We start from the raw sequence: 18562 nt of genomic DNA, 5'->3' as shown, positions 1-18562 counted from the left end.
GTAATCCGCACTGGACAAATAGGACATTTTAGAATATAAGATGGTTAGATAAATGATCTCTCAGTACTGGATCTCTCTGTTCATGCACCTCATTAGCGTGGTGATATGTCATGTATTAGCATGGCAGTGTCCGTATGGAATGGGAAACTCACTGGTTTGATGTGGACCTGATGTCGGGCACTGTCCTCTTGGCCTCGAGCATGTGGCTGAAGGTGCCTTGTGTGAAAAGGGAACGTAGCCATTTTGCCAACAAATTTGAGTTTTGTAGTCCCGAGGGTGTCAGAGTTAGATGGGATAGGAAGGGCTGTCAGGGTTTCTGTTGTGGTGGGAAGAGGTATCAGAGTTTGTATGTTTGTAGAGGTGAGGATGTCAGAGAGATGGGATAGGAAGGGCTGTCAGGGTTTCTGTTGTGGTGGGAAGAGGTATCAGAGTTTGTATGTTTGTAGAGGTGAGGGTGTCAGTTAGATGGGATAGGAAGGGCTGTCAGGGTTTCTGTTTGTGGTGGGAAGAGGTATCAGAGTTTGTATGTTTGTAGAGGTGAGGGTGTCAAGAGTTAGATGGCATAGGAATGGATGTCAGGGTTTCTGTGTTTGTGGTGGGAAGAGGTATCAGAGTTTGTAAGTTTGTAGAGGTGAGGGCGTCAGTTAGATGGGATAGGAAGGGCTGTCAGGGTTTCTGTTTGTGGTGGGAAGAGGTATCAGAGTTTGTAAGTTTGTGGTGGTGAGGATGTCAGAGAGATGGGATAGGAAAGGCTGTCAGGCTTTCTGTTTGTGGTGGGAAGAGGTGTGAGGTAGTTGCATGTTTGGGAAATGAGATGTCAGGGTTCGTGTGCTTGTAGTGGGAGTCTCAGGTGTTTGTGTTTCTAATGGCGGTGGAGTGTCAGTATTGGTGTGTGTGTAGTGGGAAAGGCTATCAGGATTTGTGTGATGGTGGTGGGAAGGGTTGTCAAGGACTGCAGCACAGAGGACTCTGTAACTCACCCAGGGGGCATTAGGGGTAGACATTTCCAAGGACTCTGTATCTGAACTACCCCGATTGATCGATCCTTGCTGAAATGGCCCCATGTACCCTGATGTGTCCAGCTCTCCTCTCCGCTGTGGAGGAGACGGGGGGTCAGCGGGTAGCCCCCGTTTTCTGCCTTCACGTTGCTCAGTTTCAGCGCCCTGCGAAGGGGAGGGGGGCGTGCTGAAAGATGACTTGAGCCCCCTTCTGAAGTGTGGCCCGAGGGCAGGGCTATACCTGCTCCCTCGCCAGCTCAGAGACCCCGCGGTGTTACCGGTGCCTTGCGCAGTCTCTCTCTCCCCCAGGAGAGCCTCTGGCTGGGAGGGGAGTGGGAAACTCACGGCAGGGAGGGTGAAGGCTGCCCTTTCCAGTTCCCTTAAATATTGACAATATATGCGAGTCGCCAGAGGGAGCGAGGCAGTCACCGGGCCGGCGGAGCGAGGCGTGTGCCTGTTTGCGCCGAGCTATATTTAACTCCAAATGTTGTGTTTGCTTCTGTTGGCACAACACGGGCTCTGGAGACATTGCCTCTCGAATGTCCCCCCCCCCGAGGTATCCCACGTGAACCGGGCCCTGTCCGGCGCAGGCCGCATCCAAGCGCCTTCACCACTGCCCATGTTGAGAAGGGCGTGGGGCGGTGGGAGGGGCCGAGCTGTCTGCCACGCATCAGGATTTCGGGAGCGCTGGTGGGTGAGGGGGGGTGGGTAACACACGTCCTAACGCCGACGGCCCGAGGTCAGCGCACCCGCAGGCCCGGGACCTTCCGCCTCACGTCCTCGGCTCAATGCTCTCGTAAAAATGTTATCAGCCTTCCAGACACCCCCCACCCCAAAACAAGGTTATTCAGACATTCCTTCGTTCAGCAGGGCCCGTCTTCACGCGACACCAGTGCCCGTTCTCACGCGCGTGGCGCTCGTCTGAAGACGCTCAGAGCGCTGTCACAGCCCGCACGTCCTCGCCTCCCCTCCCTCGCGTCTCTGCCACATCCAGAAACCTAGAAATGTCCCACGTCCTGCGGTCGCCTATGCGGACTTCATTTCATTTAAAGTTTTCTTTCTGTGCTTTAACCTGGTCTTACTTAGGCCTTTTTGGGCCAAGCGATTTGCCTAATATATTGAATAAATAAATAAATAAGCTCGCTGCTACCTTTGAAACGGCCATCACCTGACAAGCAGGCCCATACGGTGGAGCGCACCCTCAACCTGCATTTGCACGCGCTAGCTTTACCCCTTATTCAGTCAAGCCGCACATTTTACTTTCAGAAATTAGTGCCTTCCCAAAGGTCGGCGCTAATTTCTGCCGGCACCGGGAAAGTGCACAGAAAAGCAGTAAAAACTGCTTTTCTGTGCACCCTCCAACTTAATATCATGGCGATATTACTATCATGGCGATATTAATATCGCCATGATATTACTATCATGGCGATATTACTATCATGGCGATATTACTATCATGGCGATATTAATATCGCCATGATAGTAATATCATGGCGATATTAATATCATGGCGATATTAATATTAATATCGCCATGATAGTAATATCATGGCGATATTAATATCGCCATGATAGTAATATCGCCATGATAGTACTATCATGGCGATATTAATATTAATATCGCCATGATAGTAATATCATGGCGATATTAATATCGCCATGATAGTAATATCATGGCGATATTAATATCGCCATGATAGTGTGGAGACATTAATATTAATATCGCCATGATAGTAATATCATGGCGATATTAATATCGCCATGATAGTAATATCGCCATGATAGTACTATCATGGCGATATTAATATTAATATCGCCATGATAGTAATATCATGGCGATATTACTATCATGGCGATATTAAGTCCGAGGTCCCGAAAGTTAAAAAAAAGTTTAAAAAAAATTTTTTTTTTTAAATCGGTCCGCGGCTCGAAAACCGGACGCTCAACTTTACCGGCGTCCGGTTTCCGAACCCGTGGCTGTCAGCGGGCTCGAGAACAGACGCCGGCAAAATTGAGCGTCGGCTGTCAAACCCGCTGACAGCCGCCCCTCCTGTCCAAAAAGAGGCACCAGGACGCGCCCGCTCTCCCGCGAACTTTACTGTATCGGCCTGTGTGCCTGTAAGCTCTCTGGGGAAGGAACCCTTGCAGCCACGCAGGAAACACGGACAGGGCTCCTGGCCCATTCCTTCCTCGCCTGTGGCATTACTGGAGACCCTTGCTGACCCCGGTTCATTCCCCACCCTCCAGTCTCTTACCTCCCCCCACTGGCCCTGCGAGGCTCTTCCAGGCGCCCACCCCCCTCCGCGTGAAGAAATATTTCCTTTACGCCACTCCTGAGTCATCTCGTCCCCGCACGTCAGTCATAGCCTGGAGAAGAGACCCCCGTGTTACGGTAAGAGACAGACGAGTCGGAAGGAAGCATCAGACACCAGGGTAAAAGTCGGCACAGTTTATTCACCCCCCCCTGCAGCCCTGAGATTTTGTTTTTGTCTTGACACAGTGCGGGGATCGCTTCCCTTCCCTGCCGCCGCGGAGGAGGAGGAGGAGGAGGAGGGCAGCACGGGCTGAGGCACGCGACTGATCCCGCTGCCCTGCTATTTCTTCTTCTTGCTCCTTGTCACCGTCGTGCTGCGCACTTCCATCACATTGTTGTTCCCGATCTGGATGTTGCTCAGCTGGCTCCCGGTGAGGAAGATGTGAGAACGGCGAGGAACTGCAGAAAAAAAAAAAATTTATTCAATCCAGGGTCTCTCTCCACCTGTCACTGACTCTGGGAGAGTCACAAATAAATCTCCCTGTGCCTCAGCTCTAATCCCCGGCTCTGTCACTGACTCTCTTTCTGTATAACCCTGGGAGAGTCACTTAAATAAATAAATCTCCTTGTGTCTCAGCTCTAATCCCCGGCTCTGTCACTGACTCTCTTTCTGTAAACCCTGGGAGAGTCACTTAAATAAATAAATCTCCTTGTGTCTCAGCTCTAATCCCCGGCTCTGTCACTGACTCTCTTTCTGTATAACCCTGGGAGAGTCACTTAAATAAATAAATCTCCCTGTGCCTCAGCTCTAATCCCAGGCTCTGTCACTGACTCTGTGTGTGACCCTGGGGGAGTCGCTTTATCCCCCTGTGCCTCAGCTCTAATCCCAGGCTCTGTCACTGACCCTGTGTGTGACCCTGGGGGAGTCACTTTATCTCCCTGTGCCTCAGCTCTAATCCCTGGCTCTGTCACTGACTGTGTGTGTGACCCTGGGGGAGTCGCTTTATTTCCCTGTGCTTCAGTTCTAATCCCAGGCTCTGTCACTGACCCTGTGTGTGAGTCTCAGGGAGTTGCTTTATTTCCCTGTGCTTCAGTCCTAATCCCAGGCTCTGTCACTGCGTGCGTAATCCTGGAGGATTCACTTTCAGGCCGATCCAATAAAATGTGCAGGGGAAACGGGCGCTCAACGCCGTGCGCCCGCACTCCTAGGGCGCGCCCAGCCACCTCTCCTGGGCGGGCCATCGAATATTTAACTGAGGGGCCGTGCGCTAAGGAGGAGGAGGCGCCAGGGACAAATCTGCATCCCTGGTGCCTCCTCGGCGTCGGGCACCAGGGAGAAGTGGCTGTCAGGTGGGTTGGGAGAACGGACGCTCAACCTACACGCCTCCGTTTTCTCTCGCTACCGGCACCTGCACGCACAAGCTGCACGGCCTGGACTGCGCATCGCGTGCGTGTTTATCGGACGTAGCTCTCGCGCTACGATACTATTAGGAGGAATCACAGAAAGCAAGATTTTTCTTTTTCTTCCACGCGCCCTTCAGCTTGGCGTGCCCTGGGCTGGCGTAAAACGTGCCGCGTCGCACTGGGCGCGTTGGCCGCGGGGAACATTTTTTGGATCGGGGGGGGGGGATCGGCCAATAGCCTCGTCCAGGTGAATTTCCTTGTGATGAGCGCCGTTAGCTACGCGCTGATTTGGACGCCCTGATCCCCGCGTATCGGATAGGGGGGTTACGGACGCGCGTCCAATCGCCTGCTAAGCCGTGCGCAGCATCGGATCGGCCCCCATTGTCTCTCTGTGCCTGGGTTCCAATCCCCAGCTCTGCCACTGGCTCGCTGTGTGTCATCCTGCCTCACCTTTCTTCCCTTTTTAAACGGGGGTGGGGGGGGGGGGAGATGATAAAATCTAGGGTTGATGGGAACGCGGCGCCACCTCCTGATTCAGAAAGCTGAGGCAGCAGCGCCACCTGCTGGCCATATCCGTGCGGGACAAAAGTGCCAACATACTAGAGATGAGCTTCGTTTTTCTGGCTCGGGTCGGGTTTCAGTTCGGGCGCTTCGTGGGAAAACTCGTTTTCCCACGGATCGTTTTTTGGCAAAAACAAAGCTGGAACCCGAACCCGAAACCAGAAAAATGAATTAAATAAAAAAAAAATCCGAATCGGAAAAAACCCACCCCAACCCTTCACATTTACTGTATTACAACCCCCCTACCATCCCGATCCCTCCCCAAGACTTATTAAAAGCCCTGGTGGTCCAGTGGGGTCCTGTGAGCGATCTCTCCCTCTGGGTCGTTGGGCCTGCTACGAATCAAAATGGCACCAATGGCCCTTTGCCCTTACGATATCACCCCCGCTGGTGGTCCAGCAGGGGTCCCGGAGCGATCTCCTGCACTCGGGCCGTCGGCTGCCAGTATTCAAAATGGCGTCGATAGCCTTTGCCCTTACAATGTCACAGGGGCTACCGGTGCCATTGGTTGGCCCCTGTCACATGGTAGGAGCAATGGATGGCTGGCGCCATATCCACAATGAATGGGCATGAGCTGGATCTGCACATCTGGACCAGAGTAATCTATCGCTGGGACGGAGCTTCCAGGCCCATCCCCATCAATACCTAGGACCACACCCCCCCCCTTTCCCTTCCCCTCTCCCGCAGCCCCCAACTGAGCCCCTGCAAGCGAAGGGATCAACTCACCAGGGCTCGGGTGCCTGATCTGCGATGGCGCTGCTGCATGCTGAAAAGAGACCAAAAATCAAAGACAACCCCCCCCCCCCAAAAAAAAACACAGGGTGAGAAGAAAAATACAAGCGAGACATTTCCTGCAAAGGATGGAGGGGGGGAGGGGTCAGAAACGGAGAGAGAGAAGCCTAGGGCCATCGAGAGGAGTGGACAGGAAGGGCAATCAGACAGCGAGGGGGGGGGGAGGGAGGGGGGCACTGAAAGTGTTTCGTACAGCGGCCGCCCCTGCGTGGAGAGAGACGCCAGCAGAGGGCAGGGAAAGGCAGAGGGAGGAGAGGCAGTGACCCAGGCCTAGGAGAGGAATGAGAGACAGACACTCACTCAGAGAAAGGGAAGGATGGAGGAAGAGGCCCAGGGCATAGACACAGACGATCCCGCACGGGGAAAGCAGAGAGGGCATCGTTTGGGCAATTTTTAAACACATTTCTGTGCCGAGCACGCGGGACGCTCTTCCCTTACCCTCTCCCAAGCTCCTTTCCCTTGCGGCTTGCCTTGTGCGCTGCTTGCCGGCTGCTGCGGGACAGGGTCGGGGCGTTCTTAGGAGGAAGAGAGAGAGGAAGGATTTATAATTAAGCGATTTCTTGCTGGGGCTGTGAGGAGAGGCCAGCTCTGGGAATCCGCGGACCTCGGCTCACTTTATCCTGCTCGGCAAAGTCTTACGACCGTTTGACTTTGGATTGTAAAGTCTTCCCCTGCATTACTGTGTACGGTGCTGTGTACGCTGATGGAGCTGCATACAAGCAAGAAACACCGCGAGTGCCATTTACCCTGTCCCTCAGGGGAGTCACTGTGTCTCCCTGTGGGTGGGTTCCAATCCCCGGCTCTGGAGTCACTTCCCCGGGCCTGGGATTTTGCTCTGATTGCTTAGAATTGCAGGTCCTGGACACGGGTCAGATCTGTCTTTCATCGTCCTGAGAGGGGCTTCATACCTTTTTCATTGGGCGGCCAGCGTGTGACGCGGGGGGTCCCCTGCAGAAGGAAGAAACGGGGGTGGGGAGGATTCAGTAACCTGAGCGGATGCGCAGAGACACAGTCGCCCCGCGGCGGCATGCGGGAGATGGGAAGCGTTCCATCATTTCACCGTCTTTTACTCCCTGGGACTCTGGACTGCTGTCACCAACAGGACCCCCCATCCTTCCTGCTGGGAACTTAACCCCTGTGCATTGCAAGAGAATTCAGCAGAAGAAGCTTGGGGACACGGGCAGGCCGGGCCCTTAGGGCCACAAAGCTGTTGAGGGCCAAGCTGGCATTTGACAGCCAGGATGAAGTGAGGAGCTGGGCCAGGATCACCTCTCGCTGCATCTCCCTCCCCTCCCCCAGAGACCCTCTCTCCGTGTCCCGAGTTCCCAGCCTCCCGTGTCTCACTGCTCACCTTCTGCGCTTTTTCGCTGCTTGCCGAGGGCGGGGCTGGGCAGGAGGGCTCCGCCGAAGGGGCTGCGGGGCTGCCGAGTGGCACAGCTCCTGCAAGAGACAGGGAAAACAAGAGGATCATCAATTCACTGCGCGACTTTAAGCCCTAATCCCCGGCTCTTTCACTGCACCTCTCCTTACCTCTGCCCATCTGGCTCTCTGCTCAGGGAGCCATCACTCCAGACCTCTCGCTTCATGCTTTCCCTCATCCAGCTCTCATCAGGGAGCCATCATACACGGCTTTCTCCTCTTTCCATCTTCCTGCTCTCATCAGGAAATCACTACCCCTCTCTTCACATCTTCCCCTATCAAGCATGGCCCCTCTCCTCATTCCTTCCCATCTGTCTCTCATCAGGGAACTGTCATGCATGGCTTCTCTCCTTAGGGAGCCACAATGTGTGTCACTGTAAAGGCAGGGCTCCTCTCTCCTTCGCACAGCCTTCAGGCCCCTGGGAGCCACTTCTACAGAATCTGGGACCAATGCCCGATGCTCCTGGAGTCACGGGGCCCGTGGGAAGCTTGGTGCCAACCTTGCCCCTCTCCCAACTCACCATTCTCAAGGCTTGGAGGCTCCAGCAGTGTTAGGGTGGGGAAGCGTTCCACGATCTCAGAGGAGGGACCTGAACTCAGAGCTGAGCAGGGAGGAACGCGGGAGAGCGATTGCTGTGACGAGGTCTCCATCTTTTCCTATGGGAAGGGGGAATGGAACGAGTCTGTCATCTCCCCAAAATCCATGACTTTCAAGCTTTTATAATGTTTTGGGATTACTCAAAGATTTTCATACAAACTATTCCCCTAAGCAATGTAAAAATGCAGGTAAAGACAGGGTCACACAGAGAATCGGTGATACAGCCAGGGATTAGAACTAAGGTACAGGGATACAAAGAGACTCCCACAGGGTCACACACAGAGAGTCAGTGACAGAGCCGGGGATTAGAACTAAGGTACAGGGATACAAAGAGACTCCCACAGGGTCACACACAGAGAGGCAGTGACAGAGCCGGGGATTAGAGCTGAGGCACAGGGAAAGTGACTCCCACAGGGTCACACACACAGAGAGTCAGGGACAGAGCCGGGGATTAGCGCTGAGGCACAGGGAGATAAAGTGACTCCCCCAGGGTCACACACAGAGTCAGTGACAGAGCCGGGGATTAGAACTAAGGTACAGGGATATAAAGAGACTCCCCCAGGGTCACACACAGAGAGTCAGTGACAGAGCCGGGGATTAGAGCTGAGGCATAGAGAGATAAAGTGACTCCCCCAGGGTCACATACAGAGTCAGTGACAGAGCTGGGGATTACAGCTGAGGCATAGAGAGATAAAGTGACTCCCCCAGGGTCACACACAGAGCGTCAGTGATAGTCGGGGATTAGAGCTCAGGCACAGGGAGACATATTGATGTATCTTTTCCTGTTCTTCAAAGGGGAAACAAATCTTTTCTCTCAAGATAAAAATATCTATTTTTCCGCTTTTCTTCTTGAGCAAGTCTGCAATGTCGAAAGCGACCGGACACGATGTTGCACCAGAGAGGCCATGACGGCAGCTTGTGGTCAGTTTCCCAGAATGCTCCTCTCCCCATAGACAGACAAAAAAACCGGGTGGGGGAGGACAGGGGAGCAAAGCGCAAACACTCGCTCAGTTTATTCCCGCTGCCTCTGTGCCCGAAACTTGTTGTAACAGCTCATGAAACTTGTGTGAAAAACATCAGAAGGGGGAAAGAACTCCCAGGAACCCGGAACTGTGACAAAGTGGTACGAAAAAAGGGTCCCCAAAAGGGCAAAGGGGTAGTAGCATCGGCAGGAGTTCTCCGGGGTACCACGAGAGCAGCAAAGAAGCAGCAAGAGGAGGAAGGACACCAGCAACAGTGACATGAACCCCTGATGGCGTCTCGAGTAGGAACCTGGCACCAAAAGTGGCATCAGTATTCTAAGGTAGCATGGAGGGGAAACAAAGCAAATCAGGTGGTAGGAAAAACCCAAGGCAGGCTGTGATAAAGCAGCACAAAGTGTGGCTTCAAGACCCAAAGCAACATGAGAGATGCAATGCAGCGCTCCCCCTCAAACAGGCAAGAACAGCTCACGGTTTAAGGTCTGGGGTATGACAGCAAGGCACAGTGGCAAAGAAAACTCAAGATGTAAGGTCTAGGAATGGAAGCACAAAGATCCCCAGGTGCTGGATGGAATTTTGATTTTCTTGTAAAGCAGGCTTTCCAAATGAAAAGGATATCACATTCTGAACATGGAAATAGTTTCACCACTGAACGGAGATAGGATTTATACAGGGTGGCCCATGGAAAAGCAGCCTGCCTGCCTGCGTGGCACTGGGACTGGAGGCGGGCTCCTTTTCCATGGGCCACCCTGTAGTAAGTTGTGAAGGTTATGTGTTTTTTTAGAAAATGTTTTCTATATTCTGTAGCTCAACTCTGGCTGTTCCATTCCCTGATTTTCTGGTTTTGCATGAGTTCTCACCTCTTGACTGATACTTTTAACAGATGCAGCATATGTAAGTTATTTCTGTCCTCCATGTTTTCTCCTCTGCCTGTATTTCTTCCTTAAGGCTGAGTGTTTTTATTGATAAGCCACCCCAGTATACTCAACAAAGAATGGGAGAATCAGGTTGGGATCATTGCAGAGGGGTTAGAATAAAACAAAGAACCATTAAATAGGTGGCGGGAAGGAGAAATTTTTTGTTTCTACATTTTTCACTTTTTTTTGGGGGGGTGGGGGAAGCAAATACCCTACACAAAAAAAAAGAAACAAACAACAGCAAACAACAGGGAGGCTCCAAAACTCCCACGTTCATACACACTAGCAGGCATAGCATGGTAGATGGAGCAGTAGCACTAAGACCTCTGTAGTGATATAAGGGGCATGGGCAGGTAGTTAGAGTGGCAACAGTCAGGCCCCTGTGGTGGTTTAAGTGGCATGAGAAGTAGGTATATGGCAGCACCTTGCAAGCCTCCTATGGTGGCATAAGGGGTATGGCAAACAAGCACGTGCCAGCAAGTTCCCTCTGCTAGAATTAGGCACATGGCAGCTGGACCTCAGGCAGCAGGTCCCCTATGCTGGTACTAGGAGATTGGCCATTTTGTAAGAAGGATGATTCAGCGCTTAGCGAGCAAGAAGAAAAATGAAAGAAAAACTGATGGAATAGCATATTGGTGAGCTGAGATGAGTTGTGGGTAAGCAGTTTCCCCTGAAGAAGATGCTTCGAAACCTGGCCATGTCGGGCTAATACGCTCCCCATGGACTATTTCCTCAGCGGTTCAGTTAACAGCGCGGATTGAGAACTCTGCGACCGGGTTGAGAACTACAAACACCACTGGACTGAGCCAAGTACTTTGCGAGCTGTGGCGAACATATAAATGGGAAGTGATTAATATGCAATGAAAATCTTTGCCTTCCAAAATAGTTAAGTGGTGAACTGTTCCCATTTTTCGACAAAAATTCACAATGAATTGTAAAAAAATTTTTGAGAAAATAAATAATAAAGAAAAGTAAGGTGGTTTGTTGGTGATTAAAAGTAAAAATAAGGGTAACCTGGATGGTATTCTTTAACTTTTATGAAACATCCACTGTCCATCATAAACATTTTTGGGAAAAATGTTTTGAAAAAGGATTTTTGTCTATACAGAAACATTTGTGAATGTTTACTCTGGTTTAGAGATATATCATTAAAGACAGAAGAAAAGAGAAAAGAAATGGGTAAGTGGGTGCAGGTGTTTGGTGTTGCGGTACTAGGAGTATGGCAGGTAGACCTCCATGCTGGTGCGGTTCAGGATAAGATTGCAATGTTAATTTTTAATCTGACAACAAATATCGGAAAAACCTGGATCAATTCAACTTTACACATTTCTGCTCTGACGTGGCCTCTCCCTTCTAGCAAACATTTGCTAGAGATCCTCTCACCTCGTGGATGAAACCTGTGAGAAAGCATTTTCAACTGCTATCCCAATATTGTAGAATGTGAGTCCGTAATGTAAAATAAATTATTTTAAAAAGTCCTGAAAAAAAAAAAAAAGGCCTTTGGTACAGTAAACCGGGCCCCACAGTAGCGCTTGGTGGCTTTGCTTTTAGTGAATTTCATTCTGATGTTGTTACGTGTTACTTTGTTTTTAGATAATTGTGTACGTTTACCCCTGTAACCCACCCCAAACTGTTTGGAGGGCAGAGGCTGGAAATCTATACAAATAAATGGCAGTTGGGCAGCAGGTCCAATGTTTTATTTTATTATTTATTTAAAATATCTATAAGCCTCATAGAACAACTACATTGGTCTACGTAGTGTACAAGGAAACATACTCGGGTACGGCAGGCTTCAGGTGGCAAGTCCCCTATGGTGGCACTAGGGGTGTGGCAGGTAGGCCTTCGGTGGAACTAGAGGTATGGTAGGAGGGCTGTGTCACTCCCAACAAGTAGAATTAGAAGAATGGCAGGTAGGCCAGTCCCAGCAAGTCCCCCATGGTGGTAGTAGGAGTATGTCAGTTAAGCATGAGGCACCAAAACCCCTATGGTGCTACTAGGAGTATGGCAGCTGGGCATCAAGCAGAAGACATGACAAAGACTAAAGAAGGAATACACACATTCAGTCTTCAAGATCACTGTCCCTGGATCCAAAGAGCAGTGATAGGCTGGTTTAGAAAAATACTTCAGTGCAATATGTTATCTCCTTGATAACATGTCCTGCCAAGTCTAACAAGGCACACATGACTCACTGGGCTGGCTGCTAATAATTATAATGTTACAATTCCTGACTGACTGTATTGCACGTGTTCTTCATAGACTGTAATAGGTAATAGCCATGGAAATGAAAGGGGAAACATGAATGAAACGAATAGGATTTGTTTAATTTAGGGGGCCCCCTCAATTCGTTTCAGGAACCCCCCCAAAATACAAATTAGACACAATCCATTTCAGAATGTCCATTTGTTTTAAACAAATGCATATCCCTGTTTTCGGCATATTTAGGAGGGATATCCTGAAGAGCTGACTGGCTTCTGGCACTCGAGGACTGGAGTTTGAGAACCTTGTCCTTCTGAAGCAAACTGCGAAGCCATCAACACGTGACACTGCGCTTCTTTAGTCAGGGGAGGATACAGAGTTGTGGAGGGGGGGCTGTGGAGGGGGGGCTGTCTGTTACTGGGCTGACATTTGCAATTGGCTGGCTGAGATTATCCCCTCTGAATGGTAAAAGCGGCGTGAAAGGACTGGAGGGACAGACGGTGATGAGGCAAGAACAGGGCCCTTACCAGAGCACTCTGGACGTTCCTGACTGCCTCCTTGACCTGTTGCTTGTGCGCCATGAAGATCTCCTCTGTAGTGACGACACAGTCTGCAGAGCCAGAAAGAGAGAGAGAGAGAGAGAACGCACGAGATGAGGTGACAGCAGCGCTCTCCTCAGGATGGGTCTCGGAGCTCTGCTTCCCCTGCCGGCTCCTGGGCCTGGACAGGTTTCACAATGCTTTCTGCATGCTGTAAGCAGAGGGGGGGTGGCGGAGGGGCTGCGGTGGCCGCCTTTCGGTGTCAGGCACGGGGGGGGGGGGGGTCATTCCTAGCTTGGGGCCCTTGGGATGGAGGAGGAGGCCATACAAAATAACTCCCTGCTAGGCACACCTGAGGATTTGTTTGAGTTGCGGTCACGCAGAGATGGCTGCTGTTTGGTGAAGGGAGGTGGTGGGGAGTGTGTGTGTGTGTGGGGGGGGGGACGGGACAGATAAGAGGATGTATCTCACAAGTCTGCTCAGATCTACAATCCCCACTGCTCCCTGCGAGATCCCCTGTGCTTGTCCCATGCATCTCTGCCACCCCTCTCTGTAAAGAACAGGAATCCTTTCCTCCTCATCTCGTCAACCTTCCCTCTTCCACTCCCTTCCTGCTAATCCACACTCTCCACCCTGGCATTCTTTCCCTTCCTCCCTGCCTGCTCCCGTCCCCTTATAAAATCACAGCTCGCTTGCACCCTTGCTGCATCCTCAGCCGAGTCCCAACTCCTGGATTCACAGCCTGGTTTTCCTCCCCGCCCGCGCTCCCAGGTTTACCCCTTTCCTACTGGAGCTGGTAGCTCCCGCTGCACTGCTCTCCCCCCCCCCCTCCCAGCACAACACACCTGGGGGCACGGGATTTCTCCCGCAGCTCATTCCCGTTTCCCCTAAGGCCCGGCAGCCTTCAGAGATTTCCTGCGTCCCCAGGGGAACCGCACAGAGCTCCCAGGTATGCTGACGGGAGCAGAGCACGCAGGGCACCTCCCTGATCTGTGTACCTTTGAAGCTGGGTCGACTCGACGGATCCTGGTCCCAGCATTTCTCCATCAGGTGCTTCATGTCCGCCAGCTTCTGCACCCGCTGCAGGTCTCCCAGGTGGTCCAGAGAGGGGCGCTGCCCCCGAGGAACGTGCAGCATGATCAAAGACGGCAGAGCGTCTGGAAGCAGGGAAGGAGAACAGCGTGCAGGCACCATCAGCCGACCCTCACAAACACCCCTAGAGGAGCTGACATTGGCAGGCTGGCGTGGGGATCCAGATCCAAGAGGTGGTGATGATATCACATCATCTCCAGGCTTGGAACGTGAGGAAAAGTAATGATGTCATGGTGCCTGGGCTCTGTGTAATCAGGGGCTGTGATGATGTCACAATGCCTTTGGGCTCCGTGTAATCAGGGGCTGTGATGATGTCACAATGCCTCTGTGTAATCAGGGGCTGTGATGATGTCACAAAGCCTTCGGGCTCCGTGTAATCAGGGGCTGTGATGATGTCACAATGCCTCTGTGTAATCAGGGGCTGTGAAGATGTCACAATGCTTTTGGGCTCCGTGTAATCAGGGGCTGTGATGATGTCACAATGCCTCTGTGTAATCAGGGGCTGTGATGATGTCACAATGCCTTTGTGTAATCAGGGGCTGTGATGTCACAGTGCCTCCGGGCTCTGTGTAACCAGGGGCTGTGATGATGTCACAAAGCCTTTGTGTAATCAGGGGCTGTGATGATGTCACAAAGCCTTTGTGTAATCAGGGGCTGTGATGTCACAGTGCCTCCGGGCTCCCTGTAATCAGGGGCTGTGATGATGTCACAATGCCTTTGTGTAATCAGGGGCTGTGATGTCACAGTGCCTCCGGGCTCTGTGTAACCAGGGGCTGTGATGATGTCACAGTGCCTCAGGATTCTGTATGAGGTACCATGATGATGTCACAGTGTTCAGAGATCTATCACACGAGGCATGTTGGGAGGGACTCCTGGTGCCCCAAGCGGGAAGTAATGAAGTCTGTACTCACTCTCGTAAGGTTCCTGACCCGTCAGCACACACCAGATCAGGATAGCATAGCTGAGCAGGAGAGAAGAACAACAGAGTCACAGCTCGCTCCTTCCTCCTTCCTCCAGGATCAGAGAAAGCCTGCACTGGCTCCCAGCTTCTCCCCTCTGGATTTTACCTGTAAACATCAGAGGCTTTTGTGGGGCAGCAATTAACACTGCAGAGCAGCTCCGGTGCCGTATATTCCAGGGTCCCGTCAGCGGGAGGGGCGTCCTGGGGGAGCGTCGTCCCTCGCTTAAACCGCGACAAGCCGAAATCCGAGATCTGAAAGCATTTACAGGATCTGTTTGCAGGGAGAACTGCCTTCTGCTCTGGCTCTGATCGTTAAGCGCTGTCTGAAGACCTCTCTTCCCACACCTGTGCTCAAGACAAGTTGCAATTCATGTACAGTAGGCAGGTTCCTGCCCCAGAGGGCTTACAATCAAGGATGAAGTGACTTGCCCAAGGTCACAAGAAACATTAAAGGGGAAAAGGCAGGATTTGAACTCTGGCATCCCTGCTCTGATCCTTCTCCTGCCCAGACTGTGATCCTGCGCGCTGCGCAAAGGAGACCTGCCTGCCGCTCAATCTCTGAACCTAAGGAGACCTGCCCCCCCCCCTGCTCAGGCCGCGATCCTGCGCGCTGCGCGTGTGTCGCTCTCCAGGAACCCGCGCTGGGGGCGCACTCACCTTGATGTGGAGGTCCTCGTTCAGGAGGACGTTCTGAGGCTTCAGGTCGAGGTGCAGGAGCGGCGGGCTCAGGCTGTGCAGCCGGTTCATGCCCAGCGTGACCTCGTGCAGGACGCGGAACCTGAGGGCCCAGGGCAGGGGCCTAACCAGGCGGAAGAGCCGGTGCAGGCTCCCGTTCTCCATGTACTCCATGACCAGGCCGTAGCAGGCGTCCTCGCAGCGGCACAGGCCGTACAGGCGCAGCACGTGGTCGATGCTGGTGGCGCTCAGCATCTTCTCCGCCTCCCTCAGGAGCTCCTCCAGCCCCTGCTCCACATGGTTACTGAGGACAGGGGGGAAAACCCAAATCAACGCAGGCAGGCAGAGACAGACAGACAGACAGACAGACAGAGCAAAAGAGGGAAACAGAGACAGCCGGGGAGAAGAAAGGAGGGAGGGAGAGAGAGAGAGCACCCTGTTCTGAGGAGCGTCTCCTCCTCCTCCCACCTGCTCAGTTTCTTCAGGGCCACGTCCTGGCCCCAGTCCGTGTGCCGGGCCCTGAACACCTGCCCGAATCCTCCGCTGCCGATCAGCTCCCTGTTCTGCAGTTTCTCCTCGGGGATGGTCTCAGCACTTTGGACACAGACATTCATGGCTCCTCCTATAATCCCCGTGGCACAGGGGTCTCAGACGGGAAGGACCCTGCCGCCGTGACGAGGGGAGGGACTGCCGCCCCCCCCCTGTCTGAAAGACAGAAAGTGGTCCCTGTCAGAAGGGGACTGTGCTGCAGCGCAGGAAGCGCGAGTCATGGAGCGTAGCAATGCGTCGCACGGCCCCGTGCACCCTGTCAGCGCCATACGCTGCGTTCACAAGCCCCCCTCAGACTGCCATCGGCCCTGCGTAAATATTATAACGCGTCCCTCTGGAATATTTCAGCCCTGGACATCCTCACCTTCAGGAAGAGGCTACAAGCTCGATGGTCCATTGAAGCATCCAGACCTTAACTCCGACAGTTACAATCCTCAACTCAACTCAGCTCCCCCCCCCCCCCCCAAAATCCCCTCACCACCCCCTCCAGCAAAGTCCTCATCATCCCAACTCTGGTCTTCCTCCCTGTTCCTTAAGTAGAATCCTACAGCCCCCTCCCTTAATTCCCTCTCCTCAGACTTGCACCCCCCTAGCGGCAACCTCTCTGACATGGAAGCCCCTGCCACCCCCACCTCCTCGTTCATTTACCCCTCAGTACTTTGTTAATCCAGTGCACTGCCTCTGGATGGAGGGCCCCTGTCTTTGTCTGATTTCTACTTATCTAGGACAGTCATACTGCTTGTGATTTAATAATCAGAACACTCTGGCTGTAACATGCTTTGAACACCACTCCTGCTGGAATAGCGTGCACTAAATAAATGACTGTAAGATCTCCTACAGCCCCATGCACACTGTCAGCACTATATAAATATGTTGACATCTTGTATGGCCCCTGTGCATGCCATCAGCGTCATATAAATATTATAACAGCTCGTAATTCCCCCACACATGCTATCTGTGCTGTATAAATATAACAACGCGTTGTATTTCCCTGTGCACACTGTCAGCACCACAGAAACATAACACCACCTTGTACGGCGCCGCGCACCTGTCAGCACCACCTAGTATGGCCCCCATGCATGCCATCCATGCTGTATAAACGTAATGGTTTAATTTCCTTCTAGATATACTGGCAATTCATAAACTGAGCAATGCGGCCCCTCGCAAACTGTCAGCACAGAATAAATATACCATCACCCAGTATGGCGCTGCACACGTCATCGGCACTGTACAAATATAATAACACCTTCGCAGGGCAGCATCAGCATCATATAGATATAATGTCTTATATGGCCCTACGTACGTCCCTAGCACTGCATAAATATAATTATGCGCCCCCCCCACCCCCCACCATATATACATGAATACATTGTATTATCCTATCCAGAGACGGAGGGAGCACTATGTATCTTCCGGGTTTGTACAGTGCTGCGTTCACCTTGCAGCACTATATAAACGTTTAGCAATAGTAAGCCATGAGAGCAAGGGAGGGAGAGAGATCACCGTTCTGGCATCGCAGCACAGCCTAGGAACGTTGCTGGGAAGTGAGACGAGAAACCCCAGCGAAAACGAAAAGTCGGCGAAAGCGAGAGACAGGAAGGAGAGGAGCGAGAGAGGCTGACAGTGCCTGCCTGACAGTGCGCGGTGCTGGGTGAACGACCCGCCGGCCCTTCCTCCTCCTCCGCCTGCTCCCGCTCTGCCTCTCGTCGGTCCCGGCCCCGCTAGGAGCCCGGGGGGGAGGGGGGGGGGCAGAGATCCCCTTCCGTCCACGAACCTGAACCCCCGACCCGCGAGCCGGTGCAGAGTGCGCGAGGAGCAGTCCCGGCTGCGCATGCGCGCGTCCCGGGCACACGCAGGCCGCTCCTTGTCACGTGCTCCTGCCCGGGGGCCGAACCGACGGACGCCCAGGATCCCTGCTCGGCAGCCGCATTGCACGAACCTTGTTTTCTTAATCTCGTTTCTCATTTTGGGAGCAGTTTGCAAAATATCTCGTTTGTGTGTATTTTGTTTCGTTTATTTCGAACAAAAAAAACCCCAAATGAAACGAAAACAACAACAACAACAAAAATCCTAACAAAATACAGGAGCTGTGGTCCCAGTTCCGACTGAAACTGCTCAGGAAGCCTAGGATCGGGTAGATCCATTTCCCCCCACATTCTCCACCCCAGAAATAGCATTAGTGCGCCAAAGTAGAACATCTGAACGTCCCGGAGCTTTCCCCACTCTCCACCCCCCCCCCACACTTATTTATTTAATTCTTTTTATATACCGACCTTCACTTCCCCGTGGGTCCCTAGAAATCCAAACGGGGCAGCAGCGACCCCTGCTGCTCCTTCGGGGGCCCAGCCGCTTGGATTTCCACAGACCCACGGGCCATAAATATTTACAACTTGCAGTTGTAAATATTTATGGCACCGCAGATATTTTTTTTCCAGCAGGTGACTGGGCCAGGGCTAGTGTCCCTTAAAACACAACATAAGCAAAACAATGCAATTTTGTTTTTGTTTCAGTTTAGAAACAAAATGCATTTCGCTTCCGAAAGCACATCCAAAGCAGTACTCTGAATGTACAGCGCTATATGCAGTGTTGGTGCTTTATAAATAGTAATCATTGCTTTGTATAGTGCTG

General features: G+C 52.3%; 1 protein-coding gene across 5 annotated transcripts; it reads right to left on the bottom strand.

Annotated features, from left to right (window-relative positions):
* Nucleotides 1-3431: 3431 nt before the first annotated feature.
* Nucleotides 3432-17838, bottom strand: RIPK3 (receptor interacting serine/threonine kinase 3). Of its 5 annotated transcripts, none has more exons than XM_029580983.1 (13): nucleotides 17709-17838; nucleotides 15854-16090; nucleotides 15368-15689; nucleotides 14817-14962; nucleotides 14661-14710; nucleotides 13656-13814; nucleotides 12646-12728; nucleotides 7949-8084; nucleotides 7360-7448; nucleotides 6917-6956; nucleotides 6447-6523; nucleotides 5943-5982; nucleotides 3432-3710 (listed from the first exon to the last, which is right to left on the bottom strand). In XM_029580983.1, exons 2-13 carry the CDS (start codon nucleotides 15997-15999, stop codon nucleotides 3592-3594), a joined length of 1407 nt encoding a protein of 468 aa, XP_029436843.1. In that variant the 5' UTR covers nucleotides 16000-16090; nucleotides 17709-17838; the 3' UTR covers nucleotides 3432-3591. The 5 variants fall into 5 exon arrangements, with proteins under 5 accessions (XP_029436843.1, XP_029436842.1, XP_029436844.1 ...); XM_029580982.1 differs by lacking the exon at nucleotides 17709-17838 and adding an exon at nucleotides 17566-17702; XM_029580984.1 differs by lacking the exon at nucleotides 17709-17838 and adding an exon at nucleotides 17562-17693.
* Nucleotides 17839-18562: the final 724 nt, after the last annotated feature.

This window comes from Rhinatrema bivittatum, chromosome 16 (assembly GCF_901001135.1).
Source record: "Rhinatrema bivittatum chromosome 16, aRhiBiv1.1, whole genome shotgun sequence".
In the NCBI taxonomy this organism is placed as follows: Eukaryota; Metazoa; Chordata; class Amphibia; order Gymnophiona; family Rhinatrematidae; genus Rhinatrema; species Rhinatrema bivittatum.
The sequence above is the reverse complement of the archived record's forward strand: the minus strand, read 5'-3'. Positions and strand labels throughout refer to the sequence as shown.